Source organism: Protopterus annectens, chromosome 7.part0 (genome assembly GCF_019279795.1).
Source record: "Protopterus annectens isolate FY-2018-M chromosome 7.part0, PAN1.0, whole genome shotgun sequence".
Lineage (NCBI taxonomy): Eukaryota > Metazoa > Chordata > Ceratodontiformes > Protopteridae > Protopterus > Protopterus annectens.
The window spans coordinates 1,499,790,367-1,499,817,846 of NC_056739.1; the positions used below are offsets into that span (position 1 = coordinate 1,499,790,367).

The window sequence follows — 27,480 nt, forward strand, 5'->3', positions numbered from 1 at the left end:
ATGGATACCCTCAGTATTTCCAGATGCAGATCTCACAGCATCAAGCACAGTTTCCCCTTAAGAGCACACAGGGCACACAAACAGCCCCGGGTTTGGGTGTCTATATCTGTCTCTCCCCAGGTCCCCAATAATATTCCCCACTGGCACTGTGAAACCAGTGCTTTGTGTCCCTGTCCCATGTAGCTGACACACGCAGTCTTTGAGATTTAATTTTGACACACACACACACACACACACACACACACACACACACACACACACACACACACACACACACACACACACACACACACACAGACACACACACACACACACACACACACACACACACACACACACACCTGGGAAAGGCTGGTACAGATTACCTGCTGTACCAACTTTGGCTAGACTATAAGGTTGATTCACTGCCCCCATTACTGTAAGGCTCTTAAAAGGGTGTGCAGTTATGCTGAGTGAAGTTAATATTAATGCAAATGGTAATGCTCACTAAATAGCAAGACTTTCAGGAGTGGCCAGAGTTATCACCAAATAAATATGTGCAAATACCTCAAAGTTTCAATATTTTCTAACAAGGACCAGCCACAATGAAAACTTTAAATATATTTAATAATAAATAATAAAAGAACAAGACAAGACTAAATATATATTTAAAGTAAAACACTGAGTTCAGATCACAGGAAATAGTGAAAATAACTTTGATGGGCAGACTCATATAAATAAATAAAAACAGTCTCTACACTAAGACTCACTATATTCGTGACAGAATCTAAGAGAATTATTATTCCCTAATGACTTACTTGAAAGAGCAAGAAACAATGAAATATGTGAGCAGTCTTTCAAGTCAAGTTCCCCAAAACAGAATGCTCAATACTCAGAGATTACTCCCTGTAAAATATAACATCCAAAATGCCTTGCAGAATGACCTCATCTGGTCACTTGACTCTAGGTTCTACCAGTATCTCCCTTTGAAGCTCAGACAGGAATTTAGCAGAGGTGGCTACAATACACATCTAAATGTTTATGGAAGTGCCTGGGGAATTCCCTTTTTTTTATTGAACTAATGAACAAAGTCTTCTTCCAGACCGACCATCTCTGGTCCTATTCAGCACTGTGGGATGCCATTTTAATAGTTTAACAGCTCATTTACATTTACTTTATTTTTCTTACTGCAAGCTTGCTGGTTAACCTCTGCTGTCACAGTATCCTCTGTTAAAACATATACATTTAATTCAGTTACAATAATCCACGTACATTTCTTTTCATTCCAGCTGCTACATTTTAACACAAGTAAACCTCACAAATACATTCTCAACACAAACATCTGTACAAATTATTTTGATATACAAATGACATATAATTATTTACAAAATTCCAGCTAGTTGTGCTGGTACACGTCATACATCCACTGCCCTACTTCTGCTGGCATGGCTGGCAGGACCTCCTATAATCACAATGATCATATCTGAGATGTGTTGGAAACCAGTCTCCTACACTGGGACCATGGTAGAATCATAGTGAGGTCATCTGGCACCCTGTGTAGTCAACTGTTACCACCCAACATAAAGAAAAAAAGTCTTCTCAAAGATGAAGAAAAAAATCTTCCGTAGTAATCTGCTTGCTACAAAAGTAATACATGCTCCTGCTGTGACCATATCTGCAGTATCAACATTCATTTATGAATTCACAAGGATAACAATGTGCCCCCCCCTCAACAGCTTGCCCCCCAGGGCAGCTGCCCCCTTTCCCCCACCTTGATTATGAATATTTACATGCTGCAGCTTTGAGACTTGGATGATCAACAAGTCCTGAACATTTGCCACCAGGACAGATCTGCCCAATTCTTGAGCCCAGAAGTAACTGATATCTGGGTGGGGCCTTCCCTAGACTGGTGAGACAGGCTCTTTATGCCCTACCTCACAATGTACCCCATCAGGGTATTCCCCTTCCTTATGGGTCACTCCTCAAACCCAATTTGTAATCCTGCACACCTCCACTGTTGTACCTTCTTTTGTGTACATACCACCCCTTTTAATATCTATATGCATTGTATGTTTATTTGTGTGTCCCTGCTATCTTTGTTACTCCTTTTTTTCATACCACACTAGGATTTTGTTGCCTTCCCCATGTACCCTTCTTCTTAAATATAAATAAAAATGAAATGTGTACCTGTCCAAAATAGGATCTTTCTGTCTATCTAGCTATCTGTATATGTATATAGTTTTCCATCATGTGTGTTCCTCTCTTGATGCAGGCCATTTTTTGCCTTTCCACTCTCCTTTTTCTTCACCATTTATATGATGAACTGCAGCAGTACTTAGCTGTGCTGGCCTTCTGTGTCTTTCTCACACTAACAGTGTTGCATCAATGAAGTGCTTCATTACTCTTGTGAATGCACATAGCCTTGGACAAGCCACCTTACTATACTTGTCACATTGGTCATGTGTCTTGTCCCTAGCATGGCCCCATTGATACAGTTCATTAGCATGTCTACTGCCACATGGCTGCTGTAATATTCCAGGTAACCCTTTTCCTGGAATAGCAGCACTATGCTTGTTCTGCTGGAAAACTAGGTAGTCTGGGGCTGTGTCACACTATCAAGTCTTTGATTTACCTCTTTGTGGCTGTGTTGCAAATATTAATGAATACCTCATATTGTGTGTATGTTACCAGCTGTATATATTGGTTCTGTTGTTGAATAACTGATACCTTTGCTGAAATCATTAGCTATGTAACATGGAGGGCTAAAACAATCATATTAAAGTAAAGAGTACAGAAAGAAGATAAATACTATTTTGTATACTCTTGCCCATAATACATACCTTAATTATTTCTTAAGTCCAGCTTTTGATTCTCCCACAATTTTATTTATATTTGGACCAGTATTGACATATATATTTTTACTACAGAGAACATTGTGTAACTGCAGGGCAGAGCCATTATTTTGGTATTAGGAAAAGATGGCTTGGACTTCTTAGGTTTTGTGTACTTCTGTTGATATGCATCACAAAGAAGATTCTATTGCTCTGACTGTGCCAGTGGTTGCATTTATTGCCATTTAAAATGAAATACTACTCTGACATCATAACTGCATTCAAGAAATACTGTGCGTTTTGGGAAAATATAGTTTAGAAATGCGACGAGTCTCACCCAACATTTACTTTTTCACCAAAAGTGGATTTTCTGGCAAATGCTCTAATTTGCTTATTGCTGGAAAGAATACCTGATATATGACAACCTTCATTTTGGGATGATAGCCTCAACATAAAAGTGTGATTTAGTGACTTTGGCTTTTTGCCTCACTGAGGAAAATAAAGGCAGTCAAAGTTTCAGCAATATGGAGCAAACTAGCCAAAGCTTTCTCAAGACAAATAAAAGAAATGTTTTTTTTTTGCAGATAGGACAAGCCCACTTGCAGCCATATGCATGAACCTCAGTTCCTAGCCTCCCTTACTTAAGTAGACTAACTCCATCCTTATAGGAATCCTAGGAAAATTCAAAGCAACCGAGTCTTGCAACCATTATGTCATGTTGATAACCTCTCTTTGACTGTACCCCTCTTCTTGAGGATGACAAAGCCACCCAAGCCTGCAGTGACTTTTTTGAATACCCATCCAATTATCCAGATCCTATTTGAAGGATGATAATTTATCACACTGCTTGTTCTACAGGGAGTCTATTGGAGAGATGAGGAAGTGCTCTGTAATAAACCTGTCTGTTTACTGTAGTTTATTAATCTGTTGTTGAAGATTTAGATTCCTGGTTCTGGTATTTGTGAGACTGTTGGACTTGTGTAGATACAAAAGATGCAGGACCACTGGTTCTCTAATGGCATGGAAGGCAAGGCACAGATCTATTCTGATGAGTCTGGGAGATACTGAATAAAGAGACAGTAGTTTTCGACTTTTCTAGAAGCTTGGATTTTTTAAATTCTAGTTATATTATTAGCTAGGAGCCTCAGAGGTCTTTCTAATTTTTCATATATTCAGTGAGGTACATCCCAAAGGGGTGTTGTATTCAATAATTGGCCTAATCAATGCTAAATATAAGGGAGCAATGACATCTTTACATCTGGCTGATATTTCGTTGGCAAATGGCTGCACTAAGTATAATGAATTCCTAGCTACTGCTGTTACATGATAATCAAAGGAGAGGGAATTATCAACCCATGTTCCAAGGTCCTTAATAACAGTCTCACTGTGAAGTGGGGCACTATCTCTTCTATATGCTGGAGAGAGAGAGAGGGATTGTCTAAAAATGTGACATTGTTGCACTTTAGTATTTATAAGCTTATTTTTAGTACACCAGGTATTTATGAGTGCAAATTTATTCTGGAGAGCTTGGGCATTAAAAAGGGATTTGATAATGACTCCCGGTTTGCAGTTATCTGCATACATAGTCAGTCAGTGGTCTTGTTTTTTGCTCTAGAGATCAGAAAAGTAAATGCCAAATAAAAGAGGTCCCAGAACTGAGCCCTGCAGAATGCCACTGGTTAACTTCATACTCTTTGATGATGTATCTGACATCCACACTGTGTAGGTTTTGTCTTTCAGTCATTTGAGTATGCTTCTTGCCACATAAGGATCTGTGTATAATGCATTAATTTTACCAAATATGCTAGCATAGGGGATGGTGTCAAATGCCTTGGCCAGGTTGTAGTATGCCATGTGGACAGCATGACTCCTATGCTTCCCTTTTGAAGAAGCTGGTTCATTAGACAGGCTTTTTAATGTCAAAGTTTATTAGGTCAATTGTAATATGTTCCATGGCGTTGCAAATAAGACTCATCAGGTGGATGAGTCTATAAGTCCAACAGTTCACTCTGGGGCCACCCTTGTGGAATTACATCACCACTGCTGTATGCCACACCTCTAGGTCAAAGACTGTTGCTAGGCTCTGGGTAAATTAAGGAGTGGGATTGCCAGGGCTTAACAACTGTTTACTAAACAGTCTAGTATATTATCTAGTCCCACAGAGCAAGGGTTTTAGGTCTTGGACAGCACCTTCATTGAATGTTTTAGTGATGATGGAGGATTTGAGAGATTCAGGGAAAGAAGGGCTTTGATAGTTATCCCTGGAGTAAAGTTTTCCATGAATTTGCTGGTATGTTGTCCACTGGGTCAGATTAGGTGGTGCCATTTTGTATGAGATTCTTGCAATGTTGGGTGTTATTTCTTAGTTTTCTAACATAGCTAAAGAAGAATTTACATTTGCCCTTTGTTTCAGATGCTATCTTATGTTGTTGAATTGCTTTAGAAGACTTAGTAGTACTTTTTCAAATCTTTAGTCAACTGTCTGATACTTTCCTTGACCTGAGGGTCTTTTAAAACTGCTGTACACTTTATTTTGATCTGGATGGGACTACCAGTGCTATACATTCATAAAGTGGTTATAGTATTTCTTTGCAGAGCTTCCTGATATCGCAGTGTCTGGGGTGATGCTGCTATAAGGGAATTTTGAAACTTCATAGAATTTAATGAGATTTATAAATCTAAAATTATTTAATTCTAATGTATTGGTTTCAGTGGGTTTGTGATTTTGAAGATTAGTAGCTTATGATCTGACTTAACTGGGGAAGGAGATGCCAGGGTTAGTGCACAGTAATGCCAAATTTGTAAATACTTGGTGATAACCTTATGCCCTCTAGTAGTGTTTTCAGCCATGGTGCTTTTCTGTTATTCATTAGATCCAAAATCCTTTGTGCATATCCTACATTGGAGGCATAGGTACTCCATTTTATTGAGGGGTAGCTAATGCAATTGATGCAGTTCTTGTTTATGGGGAATATTCAAGTATGTATAGATACCTTTCATGAACTTCAGTGGATGTCCTTTAATAGGCAGTAAACTGAGAGTTGGTCACATTTAGTGCAGTTTGGATTTCAATAAGTGTAGTATGTGGACCTTTGGAAATCTGGAGGTGATGTGGTCCCTAACAAACATGGATATGCACCACAGTTTCCATCGCTTTTGAAGACAAGGTGGGTACAAATCCCATTCATGAAGGGAATACGTTCTAGACATTTAAGGCAAGTTTCTGTGATTACACTGACATGGATGCATTCCAAATGCAAGCGAGCCTCAAAGTCAGACAACTTGCTGCAGACTCATAACTGTGGTAAAAACTGAAAGGACACAAAACTTTGCATAATTAAAAGAGCAATGGGAGTCACTCCTTATGGACAACAGCAATTGATAAGTTTAACATTGACATTGTGTTTGACAAGCTGAGACCTAACTGGTATGGAAGCCTTATGTTTTTACTTGTGGTTTATGGTTTGAGCACACATTCTGTATTCTTTGGTGTGCAAAAGGTGTAATTAAATTGTTTATGTGTACTATACATAGACTTTTACATTCAATGCAGAGAATGTACATAAGCTAGTTCTTGCTGCTAGTAAGAGATGTGTTTCTCTATAATTTTATCTAGGCCAATGGCAAATTACTAATCGTATTTGCATGGTTGTTTCTTCTTCTGTTTTTCCAACTGAGCATATTTAGCTGTGAGGGTCAGAGGAGCGTAGGGCTTTAAGTCAGCGTGTGATATATCCATTTACTCATCTCTACCACTGGCCATTGAATCAGACAATGAGAGCAGTCATGGAGCAAGGGCTCAATGCATTTATTCATTCAGCATTTGAGTAAGGAAACGGGAAGATACTTTGCGAACTTAAATGTAAAAGTGTTGGGGGGGGGGGGCTTGGGCATGTGTGTGTGTGTTTTCTTTAAGCAGGCCTTCTTCTAGTTCACACATTTCCTTGAGTTATGCTGCTGACTTGGAATGCATTATTTTAAGTTGCATGAATGTGGACAGAATGCCTTCCCTCTTGTACACACACACACACACACACACACACACACACACACACACACACACACACACACACACACACACACAAAGTATCATTTTGTTTTTCTTTTCTCTGTTGGAGCAAACAGTGTTCAAAACTGACTTGCTGAATGTTTTGTGCATTACTGTTTTGAATGCTAGAATAAAATTATACGAGTACTTTGATGATTTTGATTTTTAGTGAATGCAATTAGCATGTTGACTTTACAAACACCTGCTACTTTCATCTCATTTAAACAACACCTACTTCTTTCATTTTGTTTAAACATCATATTATAAATAGGTAACGCACTTGACTGACTATGTATTTGTTTGTGTCAAGCAAAGGTAAAGACCTAAACTGTTTTCAAATCAGTCAAGCTGATGTATGCCCACTGTTTTGTTAACAGATGGATACTTGTACCTAAAATGAATGAAGCATCTATTTAGACTGCTGTATTGCTGTGATTTGTTGGCCATCACAGAGTCCCTGAGATATAACCAGAAGAGTGAAATGAATTCCATAAGCCAGTGACTGAATTTATGCACACCATGCAAAAATATGCAATTTGTTAATACTTTGTCAAGTTGTATTTCATAGCTCCTATATATATATATATATATATATATATATATATATGGACAACCAAATACTACAGTTTGTTAAAAGATGTAGCATATGTAAGGCTATTACTAGCAGCACAGCAGTGAGAGATTTAGTCCTGGAAAGGACGATTTGGCATTCCACCATCACTTCAGTTTCTGTAACATCACCTAGGTGTAGTTTATTGCCTAGAAACCCATTGATGCCTTTCAGTTTCTTTATTTCAGTTCTTCTTTCTACTGCACAAAGCTTTCTTCACATTTTTTCCAGTTCAGATTTCATGTTCTTTTTGAAAGCAATTTGTCTCTACCTGCATCTTTCTGCAGATTTACTGTTAGTCACCACCCACAATTTTACATCCCAAGGTTGTTTCTTTCTAAAGTCAGTAAACTGTTGTAAAGATATTCTGGTGTGTTTTTACACAAAATTAGTTATGGAACTTTTCCCCACAGGCATCCCCTGAAATGTGTTTTAATTCCCAGTCGGGCTTTCCCGGTAAGCAAACAAACAAATAGTCACTGGAGAAAACTTTATATAAATAGCAGAGCTCAGCTATACTGTAATACTACTTTTCTGTTCAGCGCATTGCTGCTATTAAAGCAGTTGTACAAAGTCATTAAAATGAACAGTATGGCATAGTTAGAGTTGCCTGAAGTCACCTGTGTCTTTGAAGGATTAACTGACAAGTCACAAATGACAGAACAGAGCAGTTAGACATAACTTCTAATCAAAAAAGTATGGGAATGATGGTGTTGAAACTAGCCAAACTACAACTCTGAATACATACAAATAGCCTGCTGTTCAGCAATGCTGTCTGATTAAGATTTAAATGTTCCGTGAAAAGGCTTTTTTAGCATCTTATAGTTAGCAAGATCAGTGCAAGTCAATGAAAAAGAAAGACTGATACTGTTTACAAGGACAGTAATGGTGTTAGAAACCAAATATTCACATAATTCTCATTATAAGTAAATGCAAAGTAAATAAATAATAAAAATTATTTATTGTGTCTGTAATGTGTTATATTATTGGAAGACAAAATTCCATTATGGAAACAAAACAAATGGATTGAAACACAAGATTACATCAGGATACCGTTCTGTTCTGAAGTAGAAAAATAATAGAATAATACATTTCATCAACAGTGAAACTAAGATATTAATGCTGCATACAAGGTCAGAAGATGAGGCAAAACATTTTGTCAATTTTTGAGATATATTTTCCTTTACATATGATAAGCTGTCTCAGCTATATTGTTAGACAGTATTTTTTTACATGTATCTTCAAAGAGGGTAGTAGGCACAATAAATCTGTACAGAGTCAAAATTAATTGGAGGACAAAGTCCAAAAATAGGGATAGATTGTAAATATTGCTCTTAGAAACTTGGACAGTTATTAGAATAACAGGTTTTGCATTGGAATGCATTTCTGAAGGATGTAGAATTTGAAACTGAAATGCCTGTTGTTATTTACTGAATTCAATCTTCAGTTATTTGCCAGAAAACCACACATTTCATGATGAGCAGACAAACAATATAAGGCGAAAATCCAGACTTTCTAAGAAAATCTGGACAATTGAGAGGTATGGTAGTGGGTATTGCCTTAAAATAAATGTGCATTTGCATTTATCCATGTTATCAGTATTGTTAATAAGGTTAAAGTCTGGTAGAGATTCAGAAGGCACAACAGTATTTGTTTGAAGTCTTGTGAATTTTGTAGCTTTTAAATCTTTCTGTTAGACTAGCATGCAGAAGACAGTCATCCATTTAGGTTAAATATGTCATTAATGTCCCCTTTTGTTGAAAGCCATAAAACATGTGATTTCGATGCAAATTTATCTGAAAAAAATTCTTGGCAATGTTATTCACAGTCTCATTACAAAGGAGCTGTGGTTTCAGCCAGGCATCAGAATAATTATATTATTTGGAAAATAAAAAACTATTTGAAAAAAAAAGAATAATTTGTTCATAAATTAAATTTAGCAGAAACACTATTGCTCTCACTGGTTTGGTAGGATAATTTCAGGGCTTGCTGGCAAGGCAAAGACCATAACATTGGTCTGGCCAGAATTAAGAATGACTTATGAACGTATTTCCAGTGGAAAGAGACCAGCACTGAAAAACAAGACTGGCTCATTAATATGTAAGGCTGTAATAACAAATTTGCCTTATGTAAGATGAATGTGAAGTCAAAGAAAAAGGTTAAAACAAGTTTGTGTCTAGTTTGTCAGATTCCAGCTGTTTAAAATTAGGATTCTGACGCTGAAGACTTTTTATTCTTTGCTTTTCCACTAGAATAGTTTTTGTTTGCATACCCCCTTTATAGAATAAGAGTAGTTTTCCAATCAGAAGTTAAAGAATATTCAGATTCCCATGAAAAGTACAGAACTTGTGTGGACTTGTTTGAACCTAAAATTCTAGCTGCCCCAGCAATGACAGATGCCCAGGAAGATTTTTTTTAACAGATTAACAATGCATCTTTTGAATCTGACTCCCTTCCCCAGCTTCTTGGAAGTCTGACTGGTTTTAGAGAATTATTGACCTTATAAGAATCCCTTGGCAAAGACAGATATAGGGCCATATTCAGTAAAGCCTACACTAAGTGCACACAATATATATATTGAATAAAATTCTTCTCACATTTGTTGTGCTTTCTAGACAGTCAGAAAAATTGCACTAAGTATACATGTAGTCTACACTTTGTAGTAACCTTAATATTTAAAGCTGCAAGAATATCAGTCGGAAAACTAAAATTAAGAGGAAGAAGGTGTGAGTTATGTCTCTGTTGTCTGTTCACTCAGAACAGTGCACGCTTAGTGTACACTTAGTGTAGGCTTTATTGAATCTGGCCCATAGTGCTTCTGAATATTCCTAAAGACAAGGAAAGCAGAAGTAGCTTTAGAAATAATGTTTACACTTCTGCTCCCCTTTTTTCACAGCATTAAATTGCCTATCACATATGCTTAATTACCAGCTGGCAAATATGATGACCATGGCAGAGGCGGACAGAAGATAAGGATTTGAAGGAAGTGGCCAAGCGCTCTAAGAAATGTGACTATACTATTGTGGACACATCATATGGGGCAGCAGCTACTTGATTTGTAATATGGAGACATGTTAGGCTGAGGATCTTGCCCTACTGAACAGTGTTAAAACAGAAATTCTTAATGCCTGTTTGAAAAAGATCCCCCTGTTTGCACCTCCTGTTTGGGAAGTTTACAAGAATCTAGAGGAAAATGGAAAAACACTCTGTCTGGATAGCAATTTTTTCAGATCCATGTCTCGAGATATGACAAGAACTTCCCAACAAATTATTGGTCTTCTTGCCCCAAACACGACAATGTTTGACCTGGAAAAGGAAAGTAAGTGAAATTTAAGAAGGAATTGGAAGCTAGCTCCAGAGACACACTCAGGGTCCCTCAGGACCAAGATAACCAGAAGGTCAGCTATGACCCAAGCAGATTGCTCCCTCCCCTTTTATTTCCACCCCAAGCAAATGTCAATCCAGTGCCCCACTCTTTCTTTCTCACCTCCGGAAAAAGAAGATGGGTGATGTTTGTCTTTATTTTATAAGAAATTCTGAGGAATTTGCACAAGACCACTGGGTGCTATATGTCATCAAAAAATTGTACATATTGTGATTTCTAGGAAAAATGAAGTTAAGTGTTATTCCATCTGTCCCAAAAGACAAGTTGGCCTCATACAAGAAGTTATTTGAGATGTGATTTGGTCAGGGGACATAGAAAGGGTTCCCTTAGGGAGTAAAGGTCAAAGTGTTTATTCAAAGTGACACCGAACCAGAATGTTTTTTTTTTCCATACACTATTGCCAACAAGCACAGAAAATACGTAAGATTTATAGTACGGAGTGAGCAATACCAGATTACCATTTTATTCTTTGGATTGTCCAGTGTACTTCCAGTGTCTTTACAACATGTCTTGAGCTAGAGATAGCCTTTTGCAGGACTGAGGGTGTACAGATTTTTCCGGTTACCTATTACAAACTCAAAGTTACGGAACATTGAATACCATATGGTCGACACCATGTAATCGAAGTTCCTTAACTTTGAAATTAAAAAAAGAAAAAAAAGAAAATGTACCCTGATGGATTGTAGCGCGATCTCAGAGATGGTATATTTAAGTAGCAGGGGGTGTAGGGAGTGTAGGGGGGCATTTTCCCCTACCTACACCCTTTACTTTTTCTTTTTTTTTAATGTTTAGTTTAAACATTTCGAATTTCCAACTGTTCGATCATTAAAGGTCGACCTTTAATGATTCGAACAATTGGAAATTCGATGTTCCAATAGGCACCGGATTTTTCCATACCAAAAACAACTGCCTGATCCTGGCAGAGTCACAACAGAGCATTTTTACAGACCCTGGATTTCACTCTGACTTGCTTCAGAAACCTTGGTGTTATAGTCAGTAAAGAAAAGTCATACTTTATCCACTCATGGAAATTAATTTTGCTAGAGTCATTCCTGGACACCCAGTGCATCTGTCTTCCTACAGGGGATGATTACCTATTTGACTCAATACTTCCAAAATATTCTGCAATAAGCAGAGATTACTGCCAGGTAGTTTATAAGGCTGTTGGACATTATAACACGTTGCATCATAATGTTTCTCATAGCACTCCAGTGGTGATTAAAAAACAGATGGTGTAAGAATTTTCATCTCTTAGAGACCAAACTTCCTCTTCTCCCCTGTATCAGGTGGAAGAGCTCATGGTAGATTCACTAATGTACCCGTAATCAGGGAATGCCTTTCAGAGTTCACCCATCTACAATGATTCTAACAACAGATTCCTCAGACCTGACTAGGGGTACACTAAGGGGCACTTAAGACACAGAGTATGTAGAAGAATGAGATGAAGATAAAATGCATAACATCAAATAAATGATGGCTGCCAGATTTGCTCTACAATCCATCGCTAACTTCTTACAATAGGTAGTTCTACAGGTAAATACATGCAATACCCCTGTGATATGGCACCTAAATAAACAAACAGGAACTCATTCTTGCCTGTACTGCAGGCTGGTCATGCAAGACCATGAAATAACTTTCAAACACTAGCTACATCCTATATTCCACTCACAATAAAATGTGGTGGCAGTCATGGTGATCTGATCCCAAATTGACGCACATGAATGTTAAACAAGAGTGTCTTTCTGGATTTGACCAGGTTGTATCATGTAATGGAGATAAACAGTTTGCCTTTCATCTATACAAGAAACTGAGAAAGTTCTGTGGCAGAACAGCATGGAAGTTAATCTTCTCCCTGAACTGTGAAGGTGTCTTATACACTTTTTCTGCAATCCACTTGATCCACAAGACTTTGATCAAAATCAGTAAGAAAAGACCAAAAGTAGTCCAGAGAGCACTCTTTTGGCCATGACAACACTGTTTCCCTCTCTTGAGTAGTGTGGCAAAGAGGAAACTGCAAAATGTTGCCTCATTATGCAGTTATTTTGACTAAAAATGGGGGGTTCTTGCTACTTCAAAACCAAGACACTCCAAGACTGACAGCTTGGATGATCTTACCCTAACTCCATTAAAGCAAACATATTCTGAGGATGTGCTAAACATTATTAAGGAGGCTAGGAAACTTAATACAATGAGATAATACCCAGGTAAATGGGAAAGATTTTCTTTCTGGTGCCTGACTAGAGATATTGGCCCAAAAAGAGCAAATGTGGCTATGGCTTGGAATATCTGACAGAGCTTTACAAAGCAGCGTTAGCTAGCAGCTCAAAGTACATATTCTGCTGTTTTGGCCTGTGTCTCTCCAGAATTTTTATACTCCACACCCTCAGTTAAACAATTCTTTAAGGGTATCCTTTGTCTTAGACCGTCATGAAAGAATAAAATTGCTCTACCATGTGATTTCAGCTGCATAATGGGACATCTGACTGATTACTTTTGCACCAGATGATTCATGCTTGGAAGACACTATTTTTGTTGGCTATTATCTCTGCCAGAAGGATTTCTGAACTTCAAGCCCTGATGTATGAAGAACTTTCCAGTATTTTTTTTTAACAAGGACTGAGTATCTCTACATCCCAAACCCATTCTTCTGCTTAAGGTAGTAACAGAACTAGTTAGTAAAATGTCAGAAAGTGTGTCTATGTTCTGTTTCTTATAGTTTGATTAGAGGTGATCTCTGTTTGGTCTGTAATGCATTGTTTGAAAGTCTAGGCCTGGAGTGCATCATTTGGGGAATATATACCAAACTGGGGAAGCTAATATGAAAATTAAAGATGAATTAGAGAACAAAAGTAACAGATGCAATGCACAACACATCCTCAGATTGTGAAATAAGCTTTCCATCAATATGTACACATACTAGAAAGTGCCAACATTGCAGTACTCAAGCTTTCTAAATACCAGTAGGTCATAAGTTTTAAAATCAGACTTATGATCCTATAAGCCTACTCACCCTTGCACATTGGACTTGATATTAGTAAAGAATAGGCCAAAAAGGAGTGAATCAAGAACTGATGCTTGAGTTACCCCCCTTACAACTTTGTCCATCTCTCATAAAATATCACAAAATGTCACTCCTTGTGTCCTGTCCATGACCCTGTCTTCCACTCAATGCACTGTTCATGTCATTGTGACAAGGCTGCAGGTATTAGAAAGTTATCATAGGAAGTTACTAGGCTATTGGCCCTGAGGCCTTTATTTGCCTAGCCAAGAGTTTAGCTCATGTTTAGACAAATCACCACCCAATGCCCCTGTCCAGCAGGGACACAGGTGGAATTTCAGGAGTGTATTTTCTGTTTCCCATCCAGTTATCCAGGTTGCACTTAAAAAGGAGGTAAGAGGTACTCTGCTTGACATGGAGAGGGAGTCTGTTCCACAGATGGGGGAGTCTCTGGGGCACAATTCTGTCCCACCAAGTCCTGTTGATGTCACAGACCAGGTTGAGGCAGCACATGCAGATTACTTGAGTGAAGCTTGACTTGCGGATATGCAGCAGTCCCATCAAGGAGGGGTCTGAGATTGCCTTGTATGCCAGATAGAGGTCACCTCTGAAGAGTCTGTATGAAACTGAGTAGAGTTATGGGGCTATTAGCCTATCTGTGTATGATAGATGTTTGAGGCCCTGGATTCTCCTAGTGAGGAACCACTGTGGTCTCTCCAGCTGCTGCATTGGCTTTGCAAGGTACATGCTGAAAGGGTCATTGTACTCAATAATGGGCCTTATAAGGGAAGAATACAGGGATGTTATGACCTCCTTGTCCCTGGATGAGATACCCTTACTTATGAGCTGGGCCATGTAGAAGGCTTTGCTTACAATGGAAGCAACATGGTGGTCAAACGTCAGGTTGCTATCAATCTGGGTGCCCAAATCCCTCATGACTGATTACATGCTTAGGACATTGTTATTAATGTGATAATTTGTGGGGATGTCACTCTCCCCACAGGAGATGATGATGATGCAGTTTTTGGTATTCAGTTTGAGGCCATGTTTCTGGCATCAGTCATTTGTCTGAGTGAGACCCAGTTGGAGGATGCCCACATCACTAGGGGAATTGTTGACAGCACCCAGCTTGCAGTCCTCTGCAAACTTGGTCAGTCATAGCCCACTGGTTTTGGCCTGCACCTCAGAAAGGTATATCCCAAATAACAGAAGTCCCAAGACTTAAACCTGGGGTACACCGCTTGTTACAGGTCTACTGCTTGAGGTGGCTTCCCCTATTTTGCCTAGGTTGGTTCTATCAGTGAGCCAGTTTGCTACCCATCTGGTAACATGAATTTATGCCTGATTGAGAACATTTATCTATTATGCCTGAGTGGGAAATAGTGTCAAAGGCTTTGGCTAGGTCAAGGTAGGCAGTGTGCACCATCCTCCCCTCATCCATGGCTTTGGTGACTGTCTCAAAGAAGTCGACCAAATTTAACAGACATGACCTCCCATTAATGAAGCCAAACTATGTGGGATCAAGTGTTTGGAGGTTGCCAATGTGCTTGTTAATGAGGTCCATGGCCTTGCAGATCAAGCTAGTTAGGCTGATGGGTCTATCATTTTCCAGATTGGTAGATGCTTCACCTTTGTGCAAAGGGATGACAGTGGCTGCCCTCCACTCAGCTGGGATGAAGCCAGTACTCAGGCTTTGGTTGAATAGGCCACCTAATGGTGCTGCAAGTTCCTGCCTGAGTTCATGTAGGATGCAGCCTGGGATGTCATCAGGTCTCATGGAGGCTGCATTTTTTGCCTTTGAGAGAGCAGTGATGACCTGTTGCCAAGATATAAAGTGAAGGGGGCAGGTACTGGGGACGCCCTGATTTACTGATGGGGGGGGGCAGAGGGGTGACGTTTTCGCTGAATCTACCAGTCAGCAAGTTTGCTATATCTACAGCATTTGTATATGTGGTGTCCTTGACCACCAGTTCTGAAGAAATACGGGTGCTTCCTTTGAGGTTGCGGACATATGTAAAGAAGGCCTTATGATTGTCTCTAGTAGATGTGCCAATTTGGACTCTAAGTTGTCTTCAGAGGATTTCACTACTGCTCTTATTTGCTTGTTCAGGCTAAGGAAACATTGCTTCCAATTGGCAACTGCTCCTTCTTGGTCTTGGACAGCAATTTTTTTCCTTTTGTTATAGAGTTTATTTATTGCAGATGTCCACCTGACGAGTTTACTTTTCCTTGCAGAGGATGATTTAGTCTTGTCAGGTATTCCTGATTCCATGCATCTATATAAATGCTTGTATAGTGCTTTGGTGTAGTTTTGAATATTGGTGCCGGTTCCTACAGAGGGGGGATAGGGCTGTGAAGTTGTTTATACCATTCCTCAGGAGGTTGCAATCAGCATTGCAGAAGTTTTTATGTCTGACCCTAGCTGGGGAGGGGGGGAGTTGGGGGAGATGGTGACTTCAAAAGTGACCACTTTATGGTCTGATCTTACTGGGGAGGATGATATTGTAAGGATGCTGCATTGGTTACACATGTTGGTTAGTACCAAGTCCAAGACATTATCACCTCTTGTGGGGGTATCGACTAGCTGTTCCAAGGTGTTTGTATTGATAAAAGCAAGGAATCTCTGGGCATTTGTGTTCCAGAATGAGTAGTTCTTCCATTCTATACTTGGGTAGTTAAAGTCACCCAGGATTGGGGTAAAGGGTTGAATCTTAATAGATTTCAACAGGTCCAGATAGTCGGATTGGGCATCTTGAGTCTGATTTGGGGGCCGGTAGCTATGTATGATTTGAATAGGGATCTTGTCAGTAGTTAACTGCACCTAGAGTATCTCCAGTATGTCATACCGTTTGATCACCTGGAGGTGTATATGTCTTATATATATATATTGAAACTTCACCTTCTTTTGGCTTTACTGCCCACAGATTGGGGTCTGAATGTATGATAGGATGAGTAAGGCTGGGGTGCTCTCCACAGCTTTGAATCAGGTTTCTGTGACTGTACATATGTCAGAATTTTCCAGGGTTAAGAATTCTTGCAATGAGTGCAGTTTCATGTTTAGACTCCTAGTGTTTAGCAGCATAACCTTTAATTTGGTTTTGTTGAAATTTTTATGTTGGTAGTTTAACCTCATCACTTTTCCTAAAAAAAGGCATTATGGGGGAGGCAAGAGCTTTTGCCAGAAGCCTGAAGCCCAGGTACTGAAACTTGTAAATGAATGTCTTAGCCAGCTCCAGGTATACAGCATCCATGGTTATACCTTCATTCAGTGCAGCTGAAGAATCATCCAACAAAAAGAGGACAACAAATGGAGCACCAGCATGACTTTAACTTTTTCATCTGATTACCACAAACTTAGGTCAGTACTGGACAAGTGGTGCGTCATAAGTGAAAACAATTCCCTCAACAAGATACTCCCAACTAGACCAACCTTCACCACCAGCAGAAGCAAAAGCATCCGTGACTTCATTGACAAGGGCAACCCTCCATTTGCAACCTGATCCAACAATCATCAGGTGCTTACCCTTGCACCACCCCAACTGCACCTACTGATTAATATATGTCCTGTAAAGCATCCTTCGACTGCCCTAACAACAAAAAGACTTTCCAGATTCCCTGGTTTGTCAATTACAGAACAGACAAAATAGTATACAGATCCCAGTGGCATCACTGCAATGCTTTCTATGTGGGAAAAAAACATTAACAAATTAAAAACCAGGATGGCCAGACACTACTCTGATATACAGCCCAGAATAAACCTCAACTCCATAGCAAAACACACTACAGAGAAACCTTTCATTTTCTCATAGACAGGATCATCGATGAACCATTTCAAGGAAATACAAATGACAGACTTGAGAAGAAGGAGCTTGAATGGCAGATCCATCTGATGGTGAACAACCCCCAGGACTTAATACCACGATCTCTGTTAACTGTATTTTAAAACTTAGAAATCCGAACCACTGCAATTATTACTAAATCAACTTTCTTCCATACATTGTAAGTGTTGTTTTTTTCCTTTCCTTTTTATATCCTTAATATCTTGCTTGTTAACTTTGATCAAAACCTCTATGATACCACTACACATTTGTAACCGCAGTACCACAAGATGTTATCGTTCCTCACTTGTCTAACTTAAGATGCATGTCTGTTCTTTCCTCCGGCTTGCCCCCCTTGGTTGACTTTTATTTTTAATATATTTTTATTGGAATTTATACTTACTAACCCCACATGGTATTACTGATCGCTAGGTTCTCTCATTATTTAAAGGCAGATTAGCTTCACAGCAATCGTATGTTACCTGGTATTTTGACTCCGTCCTTTAATAACATCCCACTCAAGCTTGAAATATACCAGCTTTAAACCCTAGCACAAGTGCCCACTCTAACCTTAGCCAGCAGCTCACTTCAGCTCCTTTAAAACTACAATTTCCCGTATCTGTTTCTCCTGATATTTATCTATTAGTTTTTCCTTCATACGTTGTATCTATACTTTTTGTCCCTATGAGAAGTTTCCGACAGATCTGATGAGGCATTTGCGAAAACATATGAGCAGAGATGGCGTTAGTTCTTTTTTTATTTTTGAGTTTGAACTGTACAGATGACAAGTGTGTAATCTAACTTATTTTATACAAAAATACAGCATACTCCTTTTTCTAGAGACCAAACCAAGCAAAACCAGTGACAAATGTTTATTTTTTTGTTATTCTACTCACTTCCTCACATTTCCTTCCAATTTTACAATCCCTTTAAGCTCCAGCAGCTTCTATTTGTGTGCTGTAATAAAGATTATAACCCCTTCCCTCCCCCATTTGTATTGCCCCATTCGTTTACAGCCCATCGTGAGTTTCTAATGAAAAATATGGTTTATAAAATTAATAATGCATTTAAAACTAGAAAGTGTGTGACTTTGTGACTGGTTTGTTATTAATTAATGAAGTTAACTTAATTTAATGTTAAATGTACACCTAGATGCCATTAAGTTGGAGCCTTTGCAGAGTTAGTTACATAAATGTCAATCAATTAACACTCCCGCCTGGGCATTGCACAAATGTTTTTAGGAATCAGCACCAGACTTGTAATCTAAACAAACCAAGCTATGCTCATCTGTCTGGAATTATTTTTAAATTTCAGTTTAAAAATAAAGAATTTTGATCACAATGAGCTCCCAGTCTTCCTTCTTCTTTGCCTGAACAAAATCAGTGAATTCTGCATTGAATAGTGAAAGTCCTACAGGATCTGCTTGTTACACAGTTTGGGAAATTGTTTGTAAGTTAACTGATACCGCTTCTGTTATACAACTCCTTTATGTTGTTACTGCTCCAAATCTGTTGTCAGACTTATGTTATTTTAGTTGTTATTATGGGTCTACTTCACGATGTCGAAAGCCGACAATTTTGAAGCTGATATTGTCAGCAGCACAACATCGAAAGTGCAGAACATCATTCAGGTAAACGGAAATCTCCGTAGGGGGAGATTTCTATTTACCTCAATGTAGTGCAGTCTCGGAGTTGGAATATTTAAGCAGGGGGGTGTGGGGGGTGCAGGGGGGCTTGCCCCCCTGCCTACGCTAGTTAGTTTTTATTTTTGTTTGTTTTTTTAATGTTATTCAATGTTTTACTACATCGATCACTAGAGGCCGACCTTTAGTGATTCGATGTAGTAAAATTTCGATAACGTGATATAGATGCGTTATTACTAGGGGCATACATACATGCTGATTAAAGTTGTCAGACTGTTGCAAAAATAATAAGCTGAATTTTAAGCAAAGAAGTCTTTTAGCTCATGAGTCCACTCTGTTTCCTTGAGGTAAATAACTGGGGGCAGAAAAAGTTCCAGAATTGGTAAACATTACCACTGTATTTATGGCTTTAAGTTTGAAAATGATTTATTTGTGGTCTGAAGGGACTATAGATGGCATTGTCAGGATTAAGTCAAAGATATTTAGACCTTTTATAGGTGAGCATGCAATCTGTTCCTCATTGTTTGTATAAACAAAATATGATAAATTGCAGTTATGTATTTGTTGATGTATGTATGTGAGTATTTGTTATTTATTAACTGAGATGGTGAATAGGTCCAAAGATATTTTTTAACCAGGACTTGAGCACAAGGCATACAACAAATGGAAGAAGAGCTGATGTCACTGAATACATTTTGTGCATTAAACATTGTACAGAATTTATAAAGCGTTATAGGAATTTATATTATGGGGTTATATTGGGTACTACGCCTACAGCAGTTAGAACCCTTAACTTTATTAGGGGTTCATAATATTTACATGAATTAACAGTCAATGAAACTTTTCATTGCATTTATAATAACAGTCAGAAAAACACCCTTGTATCTTTTGCATTAGCAGTTCATGTTTATCAGTTCTGATGCAGGCAAGGATTCAGCTTACTTACTGTCTTAGTACAAGTTAATTCTGGATCTGTGCAAGTTTAACTTTCAATTGTAGAGATGAGGTAGCAGGAGATAATAGAAGTGAGGTAACACACTGAGTAAAGATAATGAATTTATTAGGGGGTTGTAACATATTGAGTATATTCTTCTTTCAGCTTTTCCTGGTTAGGGGTCTCCACAGTGGAACGCCGGTCTGCTAATGATTGGCAGTTGATTTTTACGGTGCTGAGTTGCCAGCCCGATGCCCAACCTTCAACAAAGGCATGCCCATTCACACATGTCTTTCAAACGCCACTTGGCCACTTGACCACAGGGAGGACATGCAGACTCCACACAGAAGATGCTCCAGCCAAGAATCAAACGGGAAAACCTCTTGCTGTGAGGTGGCAACGCTACCGCTGCACCACCGCGGCTTCTTGTAACATATTGAGTATAGTGAGTGAATATCTTGCCATAACACAGTGTCAACATTCAGTATTGCTCTATGCTCTTATTGATTCCACATTTGCATATTTGCAATGATTATCAAGTCCAAATAATTTATTTTAAGAATGTCACCTTAGAAGCACTTTAACTGACATACAGGTAAGGCTGAAGTCCAGGTCATGTACTAAAACACTTTCTTGTGCTGGAATCTATTTCTCCATTACCCCTTAAGGCATTGTACTTCACCCACTCAGTAAAAAGGGTCACTGTAGACATGCCTTCTTTCTACTAATGACATAATATTTTGAACCCTAGCCATATACGTTTAAATGTCAACCTTCTGGGTATCCAGAATGAATTACTTTGGACCGTTATATGTAGCAAAGCAGAAGATATTTACATTAAAAGCGATCCAGTGAAATTTCTTCTATAAAACCTGTAGCTCCAATGTATATTTTGTAAATGCAAAGTAAATATTAAAAATAGAGTGACAGATACTTGTGTTTATATAAAGGGCTGCTTTATACATTGTGTGGAGTATTCCATTAGAGTAGTATCACAGTTATTTGATACATGTGACAGTGTTTGTCTGCACAATGTAAAACTGGGTGCTGTATTGTAGTGATCTGTGCATATTTCAGAATACGTAGTGTCAAATAAACCCTGCTAATAAACTTCAGACAGTTTAGTTTTGCATCAGACACTGAGTAAGCATGTAAAATTTTATTTTTAACTACCTTTCTGCAATATATTGGGCTATATCTTAGCAGTAATATAACTGCATTCTACTTGACTAAGTAGCTTTTACTATTAAACTGCAGTGCCATCTAATGGGAATGCAATGTGCAGTTACTGAAAGTTTTCATTTTGCCTTTGTCATAGTAAAGCATTAAGTTAAAAACTGTGTTTAAAAGTGATTTGGCAGTCTAGCCTTAAGAATTACCTTACCAGCTGGATGTGATGAGAGGCAAAGAACAGCGAGATTACAGAGAATAACCAAATGTAAATTGATGTGGTGTAGTCACTAAAATGTGATAATGCTTTACTTGTGTGGTCAAACAGAAGCCACGCATGTATCTACAGCTGTAGCATCCCTTTAATAGTAATAATTTACATTCTGTATTTGTATATAGAAAATACAATGGTACAGATTTCACAGATTTTCATAGATATGTATTGGAGTTCTGTAATTTGTTATTTTGTCTTTCTTTTTTCAGGTCTGGTTGGATGCTGGCACCCAGATTTTCTTCTCATATGCCATTTGCTTGGGATGCCTAACAGCATTAGGAAGCTATAATAGCTATCACAACAACTGTTATAGGTAATGTCAGTATTACTCCTTGTAGTGTAGTTTGTTATAATAATAAGTGTTGGTGTGTGTATTACTGCTGCCTTATAGATATATTGCAAATCATCCTCATGTAATTGTGTCTATGCTAGGATTGTTAGTTAGCTTTACTTAGCATAACCACAGTCTTCAATTCTCAGCTACTCAGAAAACTAAGATCACACCCAAAAGTTGGATTCCTTCGACTAAGTGTAACTACTTTGCTAGCAGTGACTAGCTGAATGTCGTCATTGAATAAATACCAAACATTTGCAGGTGTGCACGTAGGAATTATAATGAAGTAGCACAGACAGTAAATCTAAGCCTGGGATGAAGGGAAGCAGTGGTATATTTTGTAAAGATTCAGTTTAACATGTCTTTAAAATATCAAGATAACCCCATAACTTCAATTATTCAGTCAGTAAGCCCTTAAAGTTAGAAAGTGAACTCATCACATCAATCAATTAATCATAAGAAGCTGAACTCATCCCTTTAATTAAATAATCAGTTAGGAAATAAAATAGTAATCAAATAGTCTTGATAAAACTCAAAATATGATTTGGGGATATTACCGTCTAATTCAGACAGTAAACAAGGAAAGTGGATGGAAATAACAGAGTAAAACATGTTTGCTTCTACTCCATCAAAAGCTTGATTAATGAAAAAACGGTCAGTGACAGTTGTGTCTGATAAATGACCCAGCCTCAGGCTGGAACTGAAAATTATTATATAAGTAACAGTGAATGAACTGGGTGTATTCATTAACGCAGTGAGAGTGATATTCTGAATGATCATTGTAGGAGTCATGATACAGTACAATTCCTTATCCAAGGAAATTAACCCTAGGTGAACATCATCCTTCTATTTAGATTCCCAAAACATTTAGATATCACCAGCATGGAGCTTTTCTGCCTTCCTAGGCTAAGACATAGGTGATGTAAAGCCATCATCAGTCTGTCTGTCTTTCCTTGGGGCCCTTCCAGGATGACTTTCTGAGCAGCAATGAGCAAATACCTTTTGAGAATCATTTTACTCTCAATTATATTGTTAAGCTTGCATTGCTTAGCTTTTGATTTGAGAATTTTGAACTGGCTTTGTTTAGATTGTCTTATTTAGAAGTGCATGACATTCCCAGAGAAAAATATGTGCCTGTGGAAGATACATTCTGCTAAAACATTTCCATCATCTGTGCCTTTTTTGCCAGATAAAAACACATCTTCAGCTATGAGCACTGCATGACATTATAAGGATGTGATGTGTAGTAGAGGAAGAAATTTCAAGGCCTTCCTTGAGCATAAGTTGCTAGTGGCCTTATCGCAAACACATGCCAGTTTTTGGTGGATTTTTATAAGGTTACCTAGAAAAAAGAAATCATACAGAAATGAGTAGCCCTAGAAATAGTGGTTAAAGAGCAAATTGGAGAGACTGTTAGGAATGTAGAGACATCCTCAGCCCAAAAGAAAGAAACACTGGTTCTGGAGATGTTCTTGTTCATTCACTCCCAGTTCCTTGGACTATAACTTTTTCAACCTCATCTGTACTGAGTTACTTCTAGCCTGGATGCTGGTTTACAGGTACCAGAAAAAGGATGGCTGATGTTTTACAGTTACAGACTGCTGCATGTAATGCATTCACCCCCAGAATATTCCAACCATCTTCATAGAGAAAGTTCAACTTCTCTGAAGCTTTTCACCATTTTTCATTTTGCCAAGATGGCCTTGGCTAATCTTTCATTGATATGACCAATACCCAATGTCCATGGATGTTCTTTGTGTTTCACTGTTGCAGTCATCACATTTGGGTTATCTGCCTGCAGGAAGCCCTCAGCCAGCCTGAATACCAGAGTCTTCGGCTTTCGGCTTTGGATGCTGTCACTTCTTCCATGATGCCAGGTCGTCAGGGGTATACAACATGCAGCCGATGCCATTGCATCAGTCTTTCTTGCCGTGTGGTGCTAGAAGCAAAAGCAGTTCGCAAGTGCCGGTCGGCCGTCTCCTGAAATTTTTGTTTTCGAGTTTCAGACCCAAAGTCTTCAAAAAAGATAAGTACACCGTTGGGGATCCTTTTTCTTGCTCCAACCGATGTCAGTATAAGTAAACAATTGGCTTGCCTGTGGAAAGCAAATACCTCATGGAGAGTTTCATTCTTACTGCATCCCCTGTTTAGGCCCAGACCATGAAGTCCCTCGCTGTCGGTTTTGTGCCTTTTTCAACCCCCAAACTATTCGTCGTCAGGCTATATTTGCAGCCAATTACTTTCGTACTCGATCACAGTCCTCCGAAATGGCTTAGTTAAGCCATACGACTACCAATCTTCTGAAAAAACATAAAGATAAAGACAGAGACAGACTGGATAGGTCCAAAACTGCTGACATCACTTCTGTTAAGCTAGTCGCCAGTCTGCTGGTACTCAGTGAGGTGCTTTCGCAGCCCCTGATACCCACTACTTCAGATTCGCAGGCCTCTACTGAGACACATTCGGAGTCTGGTAGGCCGCGAGATGCTTCTTCAACTATGGGACCTGCGGATGTCTCTACCTTGGATGGGTCCATAGCCGCTGTGCAGGCACTGGCTTCTGAGGGTGTATTCAGGCCTATAGACATTCATATTAAACCAATGCCGTTGTTTCCATCCAGAAGTTCTGAATCCCTCAGGCCAAAAACTCGCACTACGCCTAGAAAACCAGCAACCAAACTGCAGGGTCAGGCCCATATGCCTCAAAAACAAATGCTTAGAATGGCTGAAGACCTTATAACCTTAATTAGGGGAAGCCAGCCTTCCCCCTCTAAGAGACCTAGAATTGAATTTCTTTCTGATTCTTCTGATCAGGAATCTGATATTTCTGCTCCTTCTGATTACCAAGATTTGCCCTTATCTACATATGAAGATTCTGATGCAGAGGATTCCATTCTCCCTGCTTCCCCTCCAGAAGATCTTTCTTTCGGTGAAACCTTGCATACTGTTAGGGAGCATTTCTGCTGGGATTACTCTGAGTTCAAAAAGAGACTTAGGGAATTCTTACTCCTGCCTCAACACAGGCCTTTAGCTATCCTTCCTGTTCTGGACATTGTAGATGATGCTTTCTTGGAATCTAGCCTTACCCCAGACACTTTACTTCCAGCTCCCAGAAAACCTGACAGGTACTACAGAGTACCTGACTCTCACAAGTTCCTCTTCAAGAATCCTTCTGCGGATCCAGAGACTATTTCCCAGGGACCAAAAGGGATTAAGGCTACTGCTGCCAAAAATCCTACCTCTTCTGATAGAGATTCTAGAGCCTTAGACAGATGGGGTAAAAGGTTTACACTTCTGCTACTTTGGTCATTAGGGCTTTAAATTGCCAGTTTCATATGTTAAAGTATCAGCAGCATATTATGGGACTACTTAAACAGAAAATGCTGTTGATTCCTGACTGTACTGAACACAAAGAATTGCAAAATTTAATGCATTCTGCAGAACAAGTTGGTAAACATACTTTACAATGTGGTTTTGATGCTTTAGAAGCATCTTGCAGGGCTGCTGTCACTGGGTCTGTACTTAGAAGGCATGCTTGGCTTAAGGAACAAAACTTGCCAGATCATGTTAAAGCTAAATTACTGGATGGTCCCTTAAACCAAGACCGCCTTTTTGGCAACAAAGCAGAAGAAGTCCTCAAAAGGATGGAGGAAAAAGCTAAATCTATGCAAACTGTTAAAGATTTACCACAAGTACAGCCTTCCAGATTCAGTAGGCATTGGCCTTCAAAGAACTGGTCTTTTCCAGTCCCTTCCAGGCCTTTTCAGTCCAAACCAGGAACAGCAGACCACCTAGGCTACAGTCTTAGGCTACGCACAGACCTAAGCAGTGGGGGGGGGGTGCTCCCATTTCTAAAGCAGAGAGTAGTAAGCCACCCCCTTTGGAAAAATGGCACATTTACTTAACCTTAACCCTTCCAAGCCCTGCTCAACTACCTGCTCCCTTAGGAGGAAAGCTCGCCCTGCATGCAAAAAAATGGGAACTCATTACCCAGGAAAAATGGGTTTTGAATATAGTTTCCCAAGGATACAGATTCCACATTCCACACACTACCAACCCCAAATGGTTGGCAAGACCTACCCCCAAATCAATGGGTGGAGGCCCAACAGCAGGTTCTCTCTCTTCTCAGTATCAGGACTATTCAACCTGTCCCAGCAGAACAAAGGGGACAAGCTTTTTATTCAAGACTTTTTCTGGTACCCAGAAAAGACAGCTCCTGGCATCCTATCCTGGACCTCTCTATTCTCAACACCTTTCTGGTAGTTCCAAATTTCAAAATACTAACTTTTCAACAGCTTCTTCCTGTGTTAGCCAGGGATGCCTGGCTGGCAACCCAAGACTTAAAGGAAGCTTACCTGCACATCCCAATAAGGGAATCTTGCAGGAAATACCTACGCTTCAGGGCAGGCTCCATGCACTATCAGTTCTCTGCACTTTCCTTTGGCTTATCTACTGCACGCAGGGTATTCACAAAGTGTCTAGCGCCAGCAATTGCATTTTGCAGGCAGAGAAATATTCAAATTTACCCATACTTGGACGATTGTCTGATTCAGGCAGAAAGCCAGGACTTGCTATTACAAAACCTGGCATTCATAAAGAAACTTCTAACCTCACTGGGGTACACAATCAATGAAACAAAATCTCACCTAGTACCCTGCCAACAGGTTGTATTCCTGGGAGCAAGCTTAAACACAACTTCCCAGATGGCATTTCTCACTCTGAAGATACAAGTTTATTTGACAACCTACTTCAAACTATTGACCACAAAACCCCAGCTATCTGCAAGGAAAATACTGCAAGCTCTGGGGTTCATGGCCTCTTGCATTCTACTAATTCCATATGCAAGACTGGATATGAGGAAACTTCAATGGTATCTAAAAAGCCTATGGTGTCATCATTCTCAGGACCTGGAAACAATGATTTCTATCATTCCTTGTATGAAGACAGAGCTCCTTTGGTGGGCAGAGGCCTGCTACCACAACAATGGACTCCCTTTCACTCTACCCCCTACCACCCAAACCCTAACAACAGACGCATCAAACTGCGCATGGGGGTGGGCTCACATGATAGGGCAGTGCATTCAGGGCAAATGGAACCGGAGACAGATGCACCTGCACATCAATCAAAAAGAAATGTTAGCTATACAGAATGCTCTGACAGCCTTCAAAGACCGTATTCTTCCAGGACAACTATTGGTAAAGACAGACAGCACCACAGTTATATTGTACATAAACAAGAAGGGAGAACCCACTCATAACCTCTCTGCAGACTAGCCATGACTCTGTGGAACACAGCCTTGAGCTACCAAATACACCTACAAGCTCAATTCCTGCCAGGCAAACTAAATTCACTGGCAGACGACTTAAGCAGACATCTCATGGACCCACACGAATGGAAACTAGAACCCAAAATATTCAACCACTTGAGGAACAAATGGGGGACTCCAGAGGTAGACCTG

At 39.3% G+C, this 27,480-nt stretch overlaps 1 protein-coding gene across 3 annotated transcripts in view; it reads left to right on the forward strand.

Moving 5' to 3' along the window:
• Positions 1 to 27,480, forward strand: part of SLC6A11 (solute carrier family 6 member 11) — a 1,657,595-nt gene that overhangs the window by 969,107 nt on the left and 661,008 nt on the right. For all 3 annotated transcript variants that reach the window (XM_044078040.1, XM_044078041.1, XM_044078039.1), the window contains exon 8: positions 21,899 to 22,002. In XM_044078040.1, the coding sequence (XP_043933975.1) occupies positions 21,899 to 22,002 (104 nt within the window). The remainder of the gene's footprint in view (positions 1 to 21,898; positions 22,003 to 27,480) is intronic.